We start from the raw sequence: 16,204 nt of genomic DNA on the forward strand, positions 1-16,204 counted from the left end.
GATAGTCCCACTGGAAACCTGGAAAAATCCCCCACCTAGCCCAAACACCCGAAAATTCATCCCCTACCGACCCAGATAACCCCAAAACACTCCCAGGCCTGAAACCCTAGAAACCCTCACAAGGGAGAGAAGGGGGTCCAATTTTGGTTTTTTATATATAAAGGAATACGGTCAAGATGACCATACAGATGGATGGTGCTCGAAAATACAATTCCAACATTATATGATACCCCAAAATCAGACCAATGGGTCTCCTGTAATCGTTGTCAAAAAAACTCGTAATCGCGCGTGGTGCTCGGGCTTGCTCGTTGGTGCGTGTGCTTGCTACCTATAGCAGCGGTGTACGCTTGCTACCCTTAGCAACGGTGCATGGCTACTGCGCATGAGCTGCAACACACACTAGCCTCCCTCTGCATATAGCCCCTCGCTGCCCACAGCCCCCTGCCGCACACAACCCCTGTCTCACACAGCCCCCTTCCCATAGCCTATGGAGGCATAGGCTTGCGGCCCTGCTACTGCCCATAGCCTGCTGGCCTACTCCCTCGCGGGCACAGAATAGTGCTCCCACGGGTTGCCTTGCCAACCCTGTTGCTCACTGTCGCCCAATACCGCCCACTGTCGCCCACACCTGCTACCAACTACTGCCCACTGTCATACACTGCTACCCACACCTACTATCCACTGCTGCTCACACCTGCCTGGCTGCATGTATGCATGGCCAGTAGGCCAGCTCACACACAGGCATGCGCTGACTGCTGCCCATGCAAGCACTGGCCCATTACCTATGCCCGTACCACCTCGACCATTACTCGTGCATTATCCATCGCATACCTGTGACATCACCCGCACTACCTGCCTAAACTAACCATACCTCAGGCAATTTGGCCTGGTCTCGTGCATTGCCGTCAGTGGCCGGAATTGGTGTTCCCCCCTCCTCCTGTTTTCCAAAAATCACTTTTTTGGCTAAAATTTCTCTCCCTCCCATTTTTTCAAAAATTGTCTTTTTTTGGCTAAAATTTCTCTCCTTCCATTTTTTTGAAAACCCCCTTTTACCCACTGGACAAAAGCCCTCCCCACCCATTTTTACCTTCAACTCCCCCCTTTTACCCATTAGACAAAAACCCTGTCCCCTCACTTTAGGCTAGAGCCCCCCTTTCGTCCACTAAATAAAGGGATTCCCCCTCTCTTATTTGGCTGAAAAAAATGAAAAATCCCCCCTCCCTTAGAAAAAACACACGAACACACCAGAATCCCCCTTCACTCTTTTATAGTGAAATTTTCCTCCCCTCCCCCTCTTGATTTTCTTCTGATCTTTGGAGCGATCTTCGTCAAGATCCAAAAACTCATTCGGATCTTCTAAGTGTTCTTCGGAATCTTGAAGATCTTCAATCCAAATTCTTAGTTAGATCTAGTTTTTGGCCAAAAATAGTATGTTCTTGAGCCACCTCCCCTAAGTGTTCTTGAGTGTTCTTAAGCATTCTTAAGCGTTGCTGAGATAGAAACCCCCCCTTTCTGTGGTTCTTCGGGTCTACGAAGAGATCTTTGTTAAGATCTGAAACTCTGTTCGGATCTTCAAAGTGTTCTTCAAGACTTTAGAGTTCTTCAATCCATTTTTAGGTCATCCCATTTCATTTTAGAAATAGCCATTCCTAGCTGAACCCCTATCCGAGTGTCCCTGGAATCTTTTCAAACATAGCCATTCCCAGTGGAAGCTTTACCAAAGTGCCACCTCAGCCTAGCCCTCCCTTAGCCTATCCCCAGGGGAAGCTCTACTGGAGTGCCACCTCATCCTAAATCCAAAAATAAAACTTCCTAGCCGAAGCTCTGCCAAATTGCCACCTCATCCCAAGCCTTGAAATAGCCTTCCCTAGCCGAAGCTCTCTTCGAATCCAAATCCAAAAGTAGCCTTCCTTAGCCAAAGCTCTGTCTGAATCCCAATTTAAAAGTAACCGTTCCTAACCAGAACGCTGTCTAAATACCATCACAATCAGCATATCTTAAGAAAGAAAGTTAGCGGTCAAGACTATCTTCCCCTGAGCCAGGAGAATTCGAAAGATAGTCCGAGCCAGTACTAATCAGGGGCCCACCCCTCTTGACCTGAAATAGCGATTAAGTTTAGGTATAATTTGTCAACCAACTTGTCATAATGTAGACTTTATACATACTTTGTTTTAGTGTATATAGTAGTTTAAATTTAATTAATGTTTATATGTGTGATAACTTAGCCATACAAGTGGAATTGTAATAATTGTGAAAAATATTCATTTTCGAGCACCTAGCAAGAAGACCGGTTGAACTGGGTAGATTGGGTGCCTAACACCTTCCTAATTCTATGACCTAACACTTACCCTAAATCTCTTGACCAGACCAAATTTTAGGCCATTCTCTCAGGAATCGGGCCCACCCCAGGGTCCTAGGCCCATAATCTCCAAACTCCATTTGTATGATCTCGATCCCCGAATTGAACCATCATCAAATCCTTGTCTCAAATGATGAATTTTACACTCTTACAAAATAGGCCTCCACGTATCTCCAAGCGGCTATATGACGACGCGGGGCCCGAAAGCAAAGCACACACGACACGAACCCCTCCCCTCATATGAAAGAGAGAGAGAGAGAGGAGAGAGGAGAGAGGAAGGGGAGGCATAGTCCATTTGTCCAGCCTCTACCCTCACAAGTGTAGAAAGCAAAACAGTGGATTTAGATAAAATGAGTTTCTTTTCCAGGGCCAGGATTCCCAAGAAGTTCAAATGGTAGACTGACAGGTTTGATGGGTCAGGGGACCCCAAGGCTCATCTCAAAGTTTTTTCCAATATTGCCAAGTTGTGTGGCAACTTGTGGACAACCAGATGGGACAAGCCTTTATGTTAACCCTATCAGGACCAGTACTATGGTGGCTCACACAGTTGGAGTCATCCCAAACTTATTATTGGACAACAGTGGTAAAAGCCTTTACCAAGCAGTACTCATACAACACTAAAGTGGATGTGAAACGTCGGGAGCTTGAGATGTTACGACAACAACCGAGAGAAGGATTCAACGCCTTCTTGATGAGGTTTAGGCAAAAGGCCGCCAAGATGGTAGATCGGCCTTCAGAAGCAGAGCAAGTAGAGATGTTGATAGAGAACTTATCAAAGCCATATTATGATATTCTTTACTACCAACATCTACAGATTTTCGATGCCCTAACAACAAATGGTACACGTTTGGAGAACAGTGTTGGGAAAATCCCTCCTCCACACTCATGTTTTGGTGATAACAAACAAAGAGTGCAGTTGCTGACCTTCTCAATAGCATACTAAATGAATCATGAGATAAAGAACATCAAAGAATACCAATATCAAAGCAGCAATTATTAATCAATCAATACGTTGAAGATATCTCAAGAATGAAGATCGATCGACGCATTGGAACAGTCTTAAGTATCAAGAAAAGAAAGAAGACATGAAGAATACAATGTGCATACAATTGTAAACACGTACACACTTGCATACGCATTACAATGAGCATTTAGAAGACCTTATGAAAATGACCAAAATACCCCCAACAGGTTCCTAAAAGATTGGAAAAAGGTAGACCAAGAAACACAGTCAAAACAGCCTCAAGAACCAATCCGGATTCACTTTTAGTGTAATCCGGATTGCACTGTTTGTCAAAAACTGACACACAAAGGATTGAATCCGGATGGGATCCAAAAATCCGAATTAATCCGGATTGAAAAATCTCCAATCCAGAGATCCGGATCATGACAAAACTCAATCTTTCAATAGTCATATAACAGCTATATTCAATCTGGTTCAGAGAAAAATAGACCTGTTGGAGGAGTTTCTCTTCCTCTTCTCAATTATTCTTTTGGCTATAAATGCACTCTTAAGCATGGATTTAGAAATCTCTTCACACAGCCATCTGAGCAATAAGCAATCATTATTACTTCAAAAGAAAGTGAGATTAAGAAGAAATAATAGCTTCAAACATTTAAGTCATTGAGAAGCTTCAAGGTGCAACCAAGCTCATTCATTGCATTCATCCACTTGCACACTTACACGAGTTTTTATTCTATACGGGTAACATTGTTCAACTCTTGTAATATACATTTTCATTTACTTTTCTACTTTAGGTTCTCTTGTTGGTACTCAAGAGTGTATTGAGTTGCTCTTGCTTGGACTCAAGAGTGGGTTATACTTGACCCATAATTGAGACGTTGTAAAGGCTTGTTTCTTGCCCCGTAAAAGAAACAACTAGTGGAAATCTCTCAAGGGGTATTGAGAGGAGTAGATGTAGACTTGGTTAGAAGTTGAACTACTATAAAAATCCTCGTGTCTTGACTTTTGATTTCATACATGAATTCCATATTTTGTCTAAATTAGAATAAATTAAAACATTATCAAGTACTCTCGAGAAAAACCTATTCAGCCCCCTCTAGGTGTTTCTAACAATTGGTATCAGAGCGGGAGCTCAAAATTGACACTTAATTTTTTCAAAACCGAGTTAAAATCCATGGCATCTCAACACCAATAAATTAAAGGTCTTAACACATCAAGACCTCCATATTTTAATGGTGACGGCTTTACCTACTAGAAAAATCAATTCATAAACTTTGTTTATTCCCATAGATTGGATGTATGGGAGGTATTGGAGGAAGGGCCATACAAAGTCTATAAGAAAGTAGGAGAGGAACTTGTAGAAAAATAAAAAAAGAATGGATAGCTAAAGACAAAATTAAAATTCAGTATAATTCCAAAGCTATTGCATTCCTTCAATATGCACTAAGTGAGCAGGAATTTAATAGAGTTTCAATGTGTGGGTCAGCCAAAGAAATGTGGGAGAAACTTATCGTGATTTAAGAAGGAACTTCGAAAGTCCAGAAAGTAAATATTAGCCGACTCGGACATGAGTATGAAAGCTTTAGAATACATAAGAATGAATCTATCTTTGTTATGTTTTCTCATTTTACAAACATTGTGAACAAGTTGAAAGCCTTGAACAAAGATTACACTCAGGAGAAAGTAATGAAGGTGCTACGCGCATTACCCAAGAAGAAATGGAGGCCAATGGTGATAGCCATCCAAAACATTCAAGATCTAGAAAACTTGAGCCTAGATGAACTCATGGGGATGCTACAAACTTATGAAGTAGAACTTCAAGATGATGAGTTGGAAGAACTAGAAGAATCAAGAGAAACAAGAAAGAAAACAATAGCTCTTAAAATGACACACGAGTCAGATAAAGAGGAAAGTGAAGATGAACAAATACTACTCCTATCTCGTCACTTTCACAAGTTCTTAAAATCAAAGAAAGGAAGAAAACCCATCAAAGGACAACCCTCTAGAGATAACAAAGGTAAGAACTACTCCAATGAGAAATCTAATGAAGTAATTTTCTGTGAATGTAGAAAGCCGGGTCACATCAAACCCAATTGTCCAAATCTCTCAAAGGAAGGAAAGAAAAAGAAGGCCTACAAAGCCGAAGAAACTTGGGATGAGTCAGTCGATAGTAGTGATGAACAATCGGGTGATGAACATACTTATATAGCCTTGATGGCTGCATCTGATCAAGAAGAAGATAAGGGAAACTCCACATTCTTTGATAATATGAATTGCATTTGTGAAGAAAATAATGAATTTGATGAATTGTATGGTGCTTTTCAAGTATTATTCGAAGATAGAAAAAGGATAGTGAAAGAGAAGAAGAAGGCATTAGGAAAGCAAATAGATAATCTCCAATTTACCTTGAATGAGCTCACCACTTATGTGAGAGAGCAAGAAAATGAAATTAAAGGCCACTTGCAGACTATTGAAAAATTACAAAAAGAAAACAAAGATCTCTCACAAGGAAATGCCAAATTAACCTCAGCCCTAAAAACCTTTACTAAAGGTCAAAGGAACCTTGACACCCTATTGCGAACACCTCGAAGAGATGTTCACAACATGGAAGGCCTTGGATACAAAGGATCCACCTCTAAATCCAAGAAAAATGAAAAGACCAATCTACCTCTGAAGAAACCTTAAACCAATCATGCATATCGATATGCAAGAAAATATAGTCATGATTCACAACGACCGCAAAGGTTCTCAAAACCTCAAGGTCAATAGTGGAACCAATGGAATAGATACAATAGACCTCAAACATACAAATCAAATGATTATTACAATAATAGGTTCTGTAAACCTCAACCACCAAGAAGTAACACTAGTGCACCACACTATTTAAAAAATTCCCAATCCTATAGCAACCATACCCAAAACAAAACAGGACCATATGGGTACCAAAAGGATTTTTTGACACTAACTTCAATGGAACCAATTGGGGACCAATGCATTATTGATTGTGTTTTTGATAGATATGCTTGAAGAGCCAAAAAGATTTTGAATGGTATATTGACAGTGGCTACTCCAAGCATATGACCGAAAACTCCAACTTATTCTTAAAAATCAAAAGACGTGATGGAGGATGGGTGACTTTTGGAGACAAAGGCAAAGGAAAAATCATTGGCAAGGGCTCTATCAACATAGGAGGTACCACTATAACTAATGTATACTTAGTTGATGGTATTGTTTACAACTAAATAAGTGTAAGTCAATTATGCAAAAATGAATATATAGTAGAATTTAATGCTTCTCAATGCTTAATGAAAAATGAAAAACTTGATGTTGTCTTGAATGGCATTAAAGGAAATAACATCTACACTTGTGTGTTTGAAAATGCTAGTAGCATATGCCCTGTATCAAAACATGAAGATTGTTAACTTTGGCTTCGAAAACTAGGCCATGTCAACACAAAAACTCTTTGACAAATTGCTTCTAAAAATCTAGTAAGAAATATGCCTAAACTAAATTTTGAAAACAAATTATTTTGTGATGGATGTCAAAAGGGAAAACAAGTAAAAGCCGCACATAAGTAAAAAACAGTAGTATCAACCTCAAGACCTCTTCAACTACTCCACATGGATTTATTTGGGCCAATCTCAAACTCTAGTCTAGGTGGAAAACAATACACTCTAGTAGTAATAGATGATTACTCTAGATACACCTGAACTCTATTCATTAAACATAAAGATAATACTTTTGGTGAGTTTCTCACTCTAAGTAAAAGGATTCAAAACCAAAAGGGTTGTCTAATCACCAATATTAGAGCCGATCATGGTGAAGAATTTGATAAGCTACCACAATATGGTAAACTCTGTGAAGAATATGGAATAACTCATGAGTTCTCACCTCCTACAACTCCTCAATCAAACAGAGTTGTAGAAAGAAAGAATAGATCAATACAAGAAACCGCAAGAACCATGATCCAGGAGTATTCACTTCTAAAATATTTTTTAGTTGAAGCCGTTAATACAACATGCTATGTCCTCAATAGAGTAATAATAAGAAAAATACTAAATAAGACTCCGTATGAACTCTATTTTGACAAAACACCAAAGGTTAACTATTTCAAAGTATCTAAATGTAAAGGCTACATCTTAAACACTAAAGATCACCTAGGAAAATTTGACTCTAAAGCAGATGAAGGCATCTTCCTTGGCTACTCACAAAATAGTAGAGCTTACACGGTGTTCAACAAAAGAACACTTGTGGTAGAAGAATCAATAAATGTAAAATTTGATGAATCTCTACCAAACACAATATACAAGCAGCCTTCAAATAAAGATGAAGATGAAGTACAAGAAATAAGGAAGAAAATTGAAAGCATATCAACACAAGAAACATTAGAAGAAGAAAACAATGAGTTACTCAAAGAAGTCAAAACAATTAAGTGATTGGATTATTGCTATGCAAGAGGAACTTAACCAGTTTGAAAGAAATAGTGTATGGGACTTAGTTCCCAAACCAAAAAACAAGACAATCATTGGAAAAAAATGGGTATTGTGAAACAATTTAGATGAAAAAGGAGAAATCACTCGAAACAAAGCTACACTTGTAGCAAAAGGATACAATCAAGAAGAAGGAATTGATTTTGATAAAACATATGCTCTGGTCGCAAGACTAGAATCCATAAGAATGTTGCTTGTTTTTACGTGTCATAAAAATTTCAAACTGTATCAAAGGGATGTCAAAAGTGCATTATTTAATGGTGTCATTAGTGAAGAAGTATATGTCACACAAGTGCTAGGATTTGAAAATCCAAAACTTCCCAATCAAGCTTTATATGGCCTCAAGCAAGCTCCAAGAGCTTGGTATTAAAGGTTGAGTAAGTTTTTACTCAATAAGGGCTACACCATGGGACAAGAGGGTACCACATTATTCATAAAGCACAAAAACAAAAACATGATTATTGTCCAAATATATGTGGATGATATTATTTTTTGTTCCACTAATGAAGCAATGTGTGATGAATTTAGCAAATGTATGAGTAAAGAATTTGAAATGAGTATGATGGGTGAATTAACCTTTTTCCTAGGCTTTCAAATCAAACAAAATGAAAATAGAATCTTTATATGCCAAACAAAATACATAAGAGATCTCCTAAAGAAATTGACTTAGAAAGTCAAAAATCCTCTCCTACACCCATAAGCACCTCATTATCATTATCTAAGGATGAAGACAGTCCTTCAGTCGATGCTACACATTATCGGGGTATAATAGGAAGTCTTCTCTATCTGACTGCAAGTCGCCCGGATATTATGTTCAGTGTATGTGCTTGTGCACGATGCCAAGCCAATCTTAAGAAATCCCATTTGAGTGTCGTAAATTGCATTTTCAAATATCTAAAAGGCACATCAAACTTAGGATTATAGTATCCCATGGATAATGAATTCCATATCATCAGCTACTCCGATGTCGACTTTGCTGGTTGTCACATTGACCGAAAGAGCACCAGTGGAACTTGTCACTTCCTAGGATTATGCCTAGTCTCATGGTTCAGTAAGAAATAGAACTCAATTACCTTATCAACCACTGAAGCTGAATACATTGCGGCACCACTATGTTCATAAATTCTGTGGATGAGACAAACCTTAATGGACTATGGAACTCACTTCAACTCATCCCCTATCTTCTGTGACAGTACAAGTACCATCAATCTAAGTAAGAATCCAATCTTACATTCTCGTTCCAATTATATTGATGTGCGCCATCACTTCCTGAGGGACAATGTCCAAAAAGGAGAAGTGTCGCTTGAGCATATTGACACAACCAAACAAGTGCCAGATATTCTTACAAAGACACTAAGTGAATAAAGGTTTTGTGAGTTACAGGGAAAATTCAATGTCATAGACCCATTTGAATAGGTTCATAGGGGAGAAAATGAACCAGGCCACCAAAATTTCAAGCCAAAAACTCAAAATTTTGATAAAAATTGAAAACAGGGCTAATCTGGATCTTCGAATCAGAGAACTCAGGATCCAGATCTCTGGATCTGCCCGAGTGAATAAAAACCCTATTTCAGGCTCATTTTTTTTTACTCCTATTCCTCTTCTCCTTTCGTTTCTTTCTTCCCAAATCCCTATTAGCCTCATTTCGACCATAAACCTTCCTATTCCCCTCAAAAATATCACTCCACTATACATCCTAGTGAAGAGTTCATCACTCTCTTGCCATTTTCCTCTCACCTCTCTTCCCCATGGCTGACAGACAATACAAAAGGAAAGGGAAAGCCTCTTTTTCCCTTGCTCAAGATGAACCAATAGTTCCTCGAAGACCTCATACATTTCCATAGTTTGTGAGTGAACAAGCACGAGTAAATTGGGAAATCTTTCTCCAAAGAAAGATTGAACTTGGAATAGAGGTAAATCTGTCATCCTTTGCTAACTATGGATTGCCTGCTAGTCTGTCTATACTTGGTTGGGACAACCTTTTCACTCTTCCCTATCCATATTTTCCTCATCTAGTCTGAGAGTTTTATTGCAACCTCACCTACACTGGAGTGGCTGAGGAGCTTACCATTCATTCCCTAGTAAATAGAATACCCATACACTTCAATGTAGCTGAATTAGCACAAATCTTGGGTATCAGTAACCGTGGTCCTTGTCGATACTGGAAACCTAAGGACCACTTTGTTCCTCTCATTGATCCCTTGACTAAAGATCAAATTTACCAAGGTATTGTTGAACCAGCTAGATACACTACTATTCTGAAACCTCAGACTAAGGATCTTGTTCCCATAGCTCAAGCCATAAATTGGATAATTGGTGAATGTATCATTCCTAAGGGAGGCTATAGGGAAGTTGTTCTATCTACCTCAGCATATCTGATTTATTGCATTCTACAATGCTATGAAACAAATCTTCCTTACATGCTCATATGTCATATGATCACTATCATTCCCTATAATAAAATGCGACTTTCATATGGTCGTCTTCTTGGGACAGTCTTTCATCATTTCAACATTCCTCTCTCTAGTGATGCAATTATTGACAATCCAAATCCAATCCATGCAAATGTCTTCAAACCTATAAGACAGGAAATAGAGGCTGCCCAAATAGATGATGTTGATGAGGAACATGCACATGATAATGATGAAGACCATGATGAGCATAATGATGGATATCATGAGCATCATGAACCTATTGCCCCTGAGGAGACTATTCCCACTCAATCAGGAGAATCATTTGCCGATTGGACCACTAGAATGATGCACCTTGAACAGAACTTCTCCTCACTTAAGATGAATGTTGATCAACAATTCAAGACCACATATGATAAGATTGACGATCTTCGATCCTACTTGGAGCATATGGCGCGGCACATAGTTGTGATAATTATTAGCTCAACTGACCTATGTTATTTTTCAACTTTACTGTTTATGATGCCTCTATGTCTTTCATATAGCACATATAAAGGAGGAGCCATCTAATTAAAGAGGAGCTCGTTTCAAGGGGGAACTTGGCTACGCTGCCTCTTCCCACTTTTTGTTGATGCACAAAGGGGGAGAGAATGCATATAAATGTAGCATATGAATTCCATTTGGGGGAAAGTGTAGTATTGATGCATATGTAAGAGGGAAATAATAAATGATATAGTAGCTTGTCTTATTTTTCTTATATATTATACGCATCATAATGCATTGTTTGTCATCACCAAAAAGGGAATGATATTGTTGGGAAAATCCCTCCTCCACACTCATGTTTTGGTGATAACAACAAAGAGTGCAGCTGCTAACTTTCTCGACAGCATTCTAAATGAATCGTGAGATGAATAACATTAAATAAGAACACTAAGACCAAAGCAGCAATTGATTAATCAATACATTGAAGATATCTCAAGAATGAAGATCGATTGATGTATTGAAACAGTCTCAAGTATCAAGAAAAGAAAGAAGACATGAAGAATACAATGTGCATACAATTGTAAACACGCACACACTTGCATATGCATTATAATGTGCATTTAGAAGACCTCAGGAAAATGACCAAAATGCCCCCAAAAGGTTCCCAAAAGATTGGAAAAAGGCAAACCAAGAAAAACAGTCAAAACAGCCTAAAGAACCAATCCAGATTCACTTTCAGTGTAATCCGGATCAAGAGTCCCAATCCGGATTGCACTCTCTATTAGAAACTGACACACAGAGGCATCCAGATTCAGTAGGACTGAATCCGGATGGGATCCAAAAATCCTGATTAATCCGGATTGAAAAATCTCCACTTTGGAGATTTGGATCATAACAAAACTCAATCTCTCAATGGTCATATAACAGCTATATTGAAGTCAGATCAAGGATCCTGATCCCGATCAAAGAAAACTAGATCCGTTGGAGTTTCTTGTCCTCTTCTTAGTCATTCTTTTGGCTATATACCCTCTTTTAGGCATGGATTTAGACACCTCTTCACATAGACATCTGAGCTATAAGCAATCATTATTACGTCAAAAGAAAGAGAGATTGAGAATAGATTATAGCTTCAGACATTCAAGTCATTAAGAAGCTTCAAAGTGCAACCAAGCTCATTCATTGCATTCATCCACTTGCACACTTACACAAGAGTTTTTATTCTATATGGATAACACTGTTCAACTCTTGTAATTTATATTTTCATTTACTATTCTACTTTCGGTTCTCTTTCCGGTACCCAAGAGTGTATTGAGATGCTCTTGCTTGGACTCAGAAATGGGTTACAATGGACCCAGAACTAAGACATTGTAAAGGTTTGTTTCTTATCCGGTAAAAGAAACAACTAGTGGAAATCTCTCAACGTGTATTGAGAGGAGTAGATGTAGAGTTCGTTGGAAGCCAAACTACTATAAAAAATCCTCTGGCTTGACTTTTGATTTCATACATTAATTCTGCATTTTGTCTAAATTAAAAAAATCAAAAAATTGTCAAGTACTCTCAAGAAAAACCTATTCACCCCCTCTAGGTATTTCTAATAAATAGAATTCTGAGAGAGGCCTAGTATCATGGATCCTCCCAAGATGTAAGCAAGAACACCAGAGTTAGACAGGGAAAGGACCTCGAAACTAATGTGGTAGGCACAGTCTAGCAGTCGGTCTCACCTATCACCTCTTCATAACCCTTTGTAATACAAGTAGATGCACCCTCCCAGAAGGCTCCTCGCCCAAGAAGATAGTTTTTTGTTCTGGGAATGCCGGTGACAGTAGTGTATGAAAAGCTAAAAAATCAAGGATTGCTAGGGACAGTGGCTCCGAGAGTGATCAGCAACCCTCCTCCAGCTTGATATAGGGATCATGAATATTGTGCTTACCACAATCAGAAAGGGCACACCACTGAAAGATGTATGGGTCTGCAACATGCAATCTAGGATTTGATAGACAACGGGACTATTAATGTCAAGGTCAAGCAACCTCCCAATGTCAACACTAATCCACTTCCCAATCATGCAAACAATCTAGATGAAGAAGTCATAGAGAGTGACCCCACTCAACTCATTGTATCTAGAGCTCAGAAGAATCACATGAATACCCATGCTTATAGGAAAATCATGAGTCAAAGGGCCAGAGTCACAAGGACTCCCAAAAGAAGAGAGTTATTAGAAGAAAAATCAGAGGATCAGACTCCCACTGTTCATTCTTCCTCATCAACAGAAGAATCCACATTACCATATTACCAACCCCCACCATACCTCCCACCTTCACCATATTACCAACCTCCACCATATCATCAACCTTCACCCCCACCATCAAGGAGAAGGAATTTCTTCATCTTATCTCCCCCAATCTTCATATCCTACCTCTTATATCACATCACCTTTATACCACCCCACTTCGCATCCCTCATCATCCTCATACCAATCTCATTCTTATGGTTCTATGTCTAACCCAAAAGAAGGATGGATGGATGGGTACAATTGGAAGGATAAGCTTGCACTACCAAATTCCCCAAAGATGACCTCGTCAATAGGACCAGTGAATGCTTTAGGAGAAGGTCAGGAAGGTGATCCCATTTCTCTAATTCAGCCCACTATATCTCAAGAGGATTACCCGGAGAACATTGAAGAAGTCATAGATGACCTCCTCAGAGCAGTAATAGCATTGTCAGTAGGAGAACAAATCAAAGATCATACCTCCCTAATTCACATAGGGAGTGACACAGAGAGTGATAAGAAGGATGAGAGCGAAGATGAGAAGGATGGGGATGACTCTGATTCTCAAGGTGATGATAAGTACCTAGATTGGGATGACTGCCAAGGGCCTTGGCACAATAATAATGATGATGAGTCAGAATGTTATTCACCAGATCACCAAACATGTATCTCAGTTTATGCTATCTGTGGTGATGACCTAATAGCTGATCCAACAGGTTGCATTCACCCTTCCCTCTGCATGGGAGGAGATGATACTACATCAGATTCAAAAAATGATGAGGAATCTGGAAAGCCGATGCAAGTCTATATGGATGAACATACTCCGCATTAGAGATGGAAGAAAAGCTTTGTGAAGTATACTCAAACACATTGAGGATGCAGGAGAGAGTAGAAGAAATTGACAACATGCTGGGTGAAGTAACTGTAGGTGATCGTTACTACCATGAACAACTAAATGATTTGGAGGAAATAGGGCCAGACGACACATTCACAGATGCAGTAGATGCCGCATTCCAATAGCTTTCTATTGCGGTCAAAAATTTGTGAGCCAGGGCTCTTGACATTTGTGGAGGACCTCGACTTCCCACTTCGAGTCAAGAAGGGGAATCTGAAGAGGATGATCCTACAGTAGGAAAAATCACCATAACGGACAATGATGATGAGGATAGTTATCCCACATAAATTATTGTGAAAAATCTGGTCAATGTGATGGAGACCCGAAGTAGTAGAGATTACAAGGGCAATGCCCTAGCAGTGGAACTGTCAAGGGCCAATGAGGTCCGAACCAATAACTTGAAAAGAGAACCAGATAATCTAGTCTTAGTTCAGCTCAAGAAGGCCCAGGCTAATATCTTAATTTGGGGATTGTTGATGGCTTCCCCCACACACTGTGAAGCAGTTTTGAAATCCTTCACTAATGTGCAAGTACCAATTAATATAGATCCGGAGCATCTCGCACACACAGTAGGAGAAACATATGTGGTGTAATCATTGATGTTTTCTTACTTTGAGCTCCCGAAAGGAACCTAGCATAATAGGGCTCTCCACATCACAGAAGAATATCTTGACAAGGTGGTTCCCTAGGTTCTCGTTGACAACGAATCTACTTTGAATGTTCTACCCTTGAGATCAGTAAAGAGTATTAGCATCAACTTGGAATAAATGAGGTCGACCACCCAAACCATACGGGTATATGACAATACCAATAGGAAAATCCTTGGCATCATCACCCTTTCCGTAAAGATGGGCCCGGTGAAATTTGATATTGATTTCCAAGTCATTAATATACTGGCATCTTTTAACATGCTCTTGGGTAGGCCTTGGTTACATCATGCAAAGGTAGTGTCCTCTAGTCTCTATCAAAAAATGAAGTTCATTTGTGAGGGAAAGGTGATTACAATAGCCTGAGACCTCGAAGTTGTTAATACCTTAGCCAATATTGAAAATGGAGAAGAACAAGACCAGGAAGTTCAACTAAGTGGTTTTGTGTTAGATGTAACTTGCACAGCCATTGCCAAAGAAGTTCCAAATGAGAAAACCTCGATTAACTACGAGGCCTTTTACAGTCCGCAAGTGAATCAGATGGTGAAGAACATCCAATATTTTCTTAGCATGGGACTAGAGAAATATCATCAGGGAGTTCCAAAGCAGCCTATTTTGGCAGTGAATAAAGGAAAGAATGGTCTCAGGTACACTCCTCCAACCACCAAGGGGCAAAGAGTATTGAGGGTGGCTAGGAAAATATCCGTCTCTTACTACCCTACTCTCAATAGATATTTTGTAAGGGAAGGAGAAGATTTTCCCTTTTGTTGAAATGTAGAGCCATAGTTTAATGAAACCGCTACAAAGATGCAACCAGGATTTGAAGTGCTCTATCAAGATGAGTTCGACTAGATAACTTATGAAGTATAACAACAGCAGATGCTAGTCAAAGAAAGTGATCAAGACAGCTACATTATTGGAATAGTAGAAATTGCACTGATTGAGAATGAGTCTTCCTCTAGTAACCTTACAACATTGATCCAATCAAAGGAGGCACCGAGTCCTCGAATCCTCCTAAAAAGAGAATGAGAAAAGAAGATAAGGCTCACCTGGAGTCTACAGCTTCCCATTGATTTGAAAAGCTACATTTGCTCCCTCATACAAGAACCAAGAGCCCTAAAGCTACATGAGCTCAAGCCTCGTCCTTTCAGAGGAAGAAATGCATATGCAAAGCAAAGAAGAGCATAAAGGATGATGGTTTGCATGTACTGTGCCCGAACCAATTGCAATAGGAAGGCTTGTGAAGGTGGTCGACCAAGGCACTGGGATGGCATCCCTTAATAGGCTTAAAAAGATGGACTTCATAGAAAGAGGATTGAGCAGTCTCCATTAATCTTCACCCCTCAGAAAGTTTGGCTTCCAAGAGCTTGAAATTGATCAGCTGGTATTTGTGAAGAAGCAGGCACCTACCCTAAAAAGCTATTGCACCATTGAAAAAATAGCAACAACTTTCTCAGAAGGAGAAGAAGGCCCTTTGCCACACCTCTTCATCCATCAAACCACCGGACTGCTCTTGAATTGGACTAGCATTGGAGAAGACTTCAAGTTTACTTATGCTATCGAGTCAACCAACCTGAATACCACTGATAAAAGCATCAAGTCCATTGTCAAGTCTATAGTTGAGTCTATTGTTTATGACTTCGTGTTAGCCTCCCCTCTCGAGGCGAGTTCAGAGTCCGTGTATGT

The 16,204-nt window shown here is 39.5% G+C and overlaps 1 protein-coding gene across 1 annotated transcript; it reads left to right on the forward strand.

Moving 5' to 3' along the window:
* Positions 1-4,937: 4,937 nt before the first annotated feature.
* LOC122063360 lies at positions 4,938-6,008 on the forward strand. The gene has a single exon (XM_042627080.1). It carries the CDS (start codon positions 4,938-4,940, stop codon positions 6,006-6,008), a length of 1,071 nt encoding a protein of 356 aa, XP_042483014.1.
* The last annotated feature ends 10,196 nt before the right edge of the window (positions 6,009-16,204 follow it).

The sequence above is a fragment of the Macadamia integrifolia genome, unplaced genomic scaffold (genome assembly GCF_013358625.1).
Source record: "Macadamia integrifolia cultivar HAES 741 unplaced genomic scaffold, SCU_Mint_v3 scaffold1300, whole genome shotgun sequence".
NCBI lineage: Eukaryota > Viridiplantae > Streptophyta > Magnoliopsida > Proteales > Proteaceae > Macadamia > Macadamia integrifolia.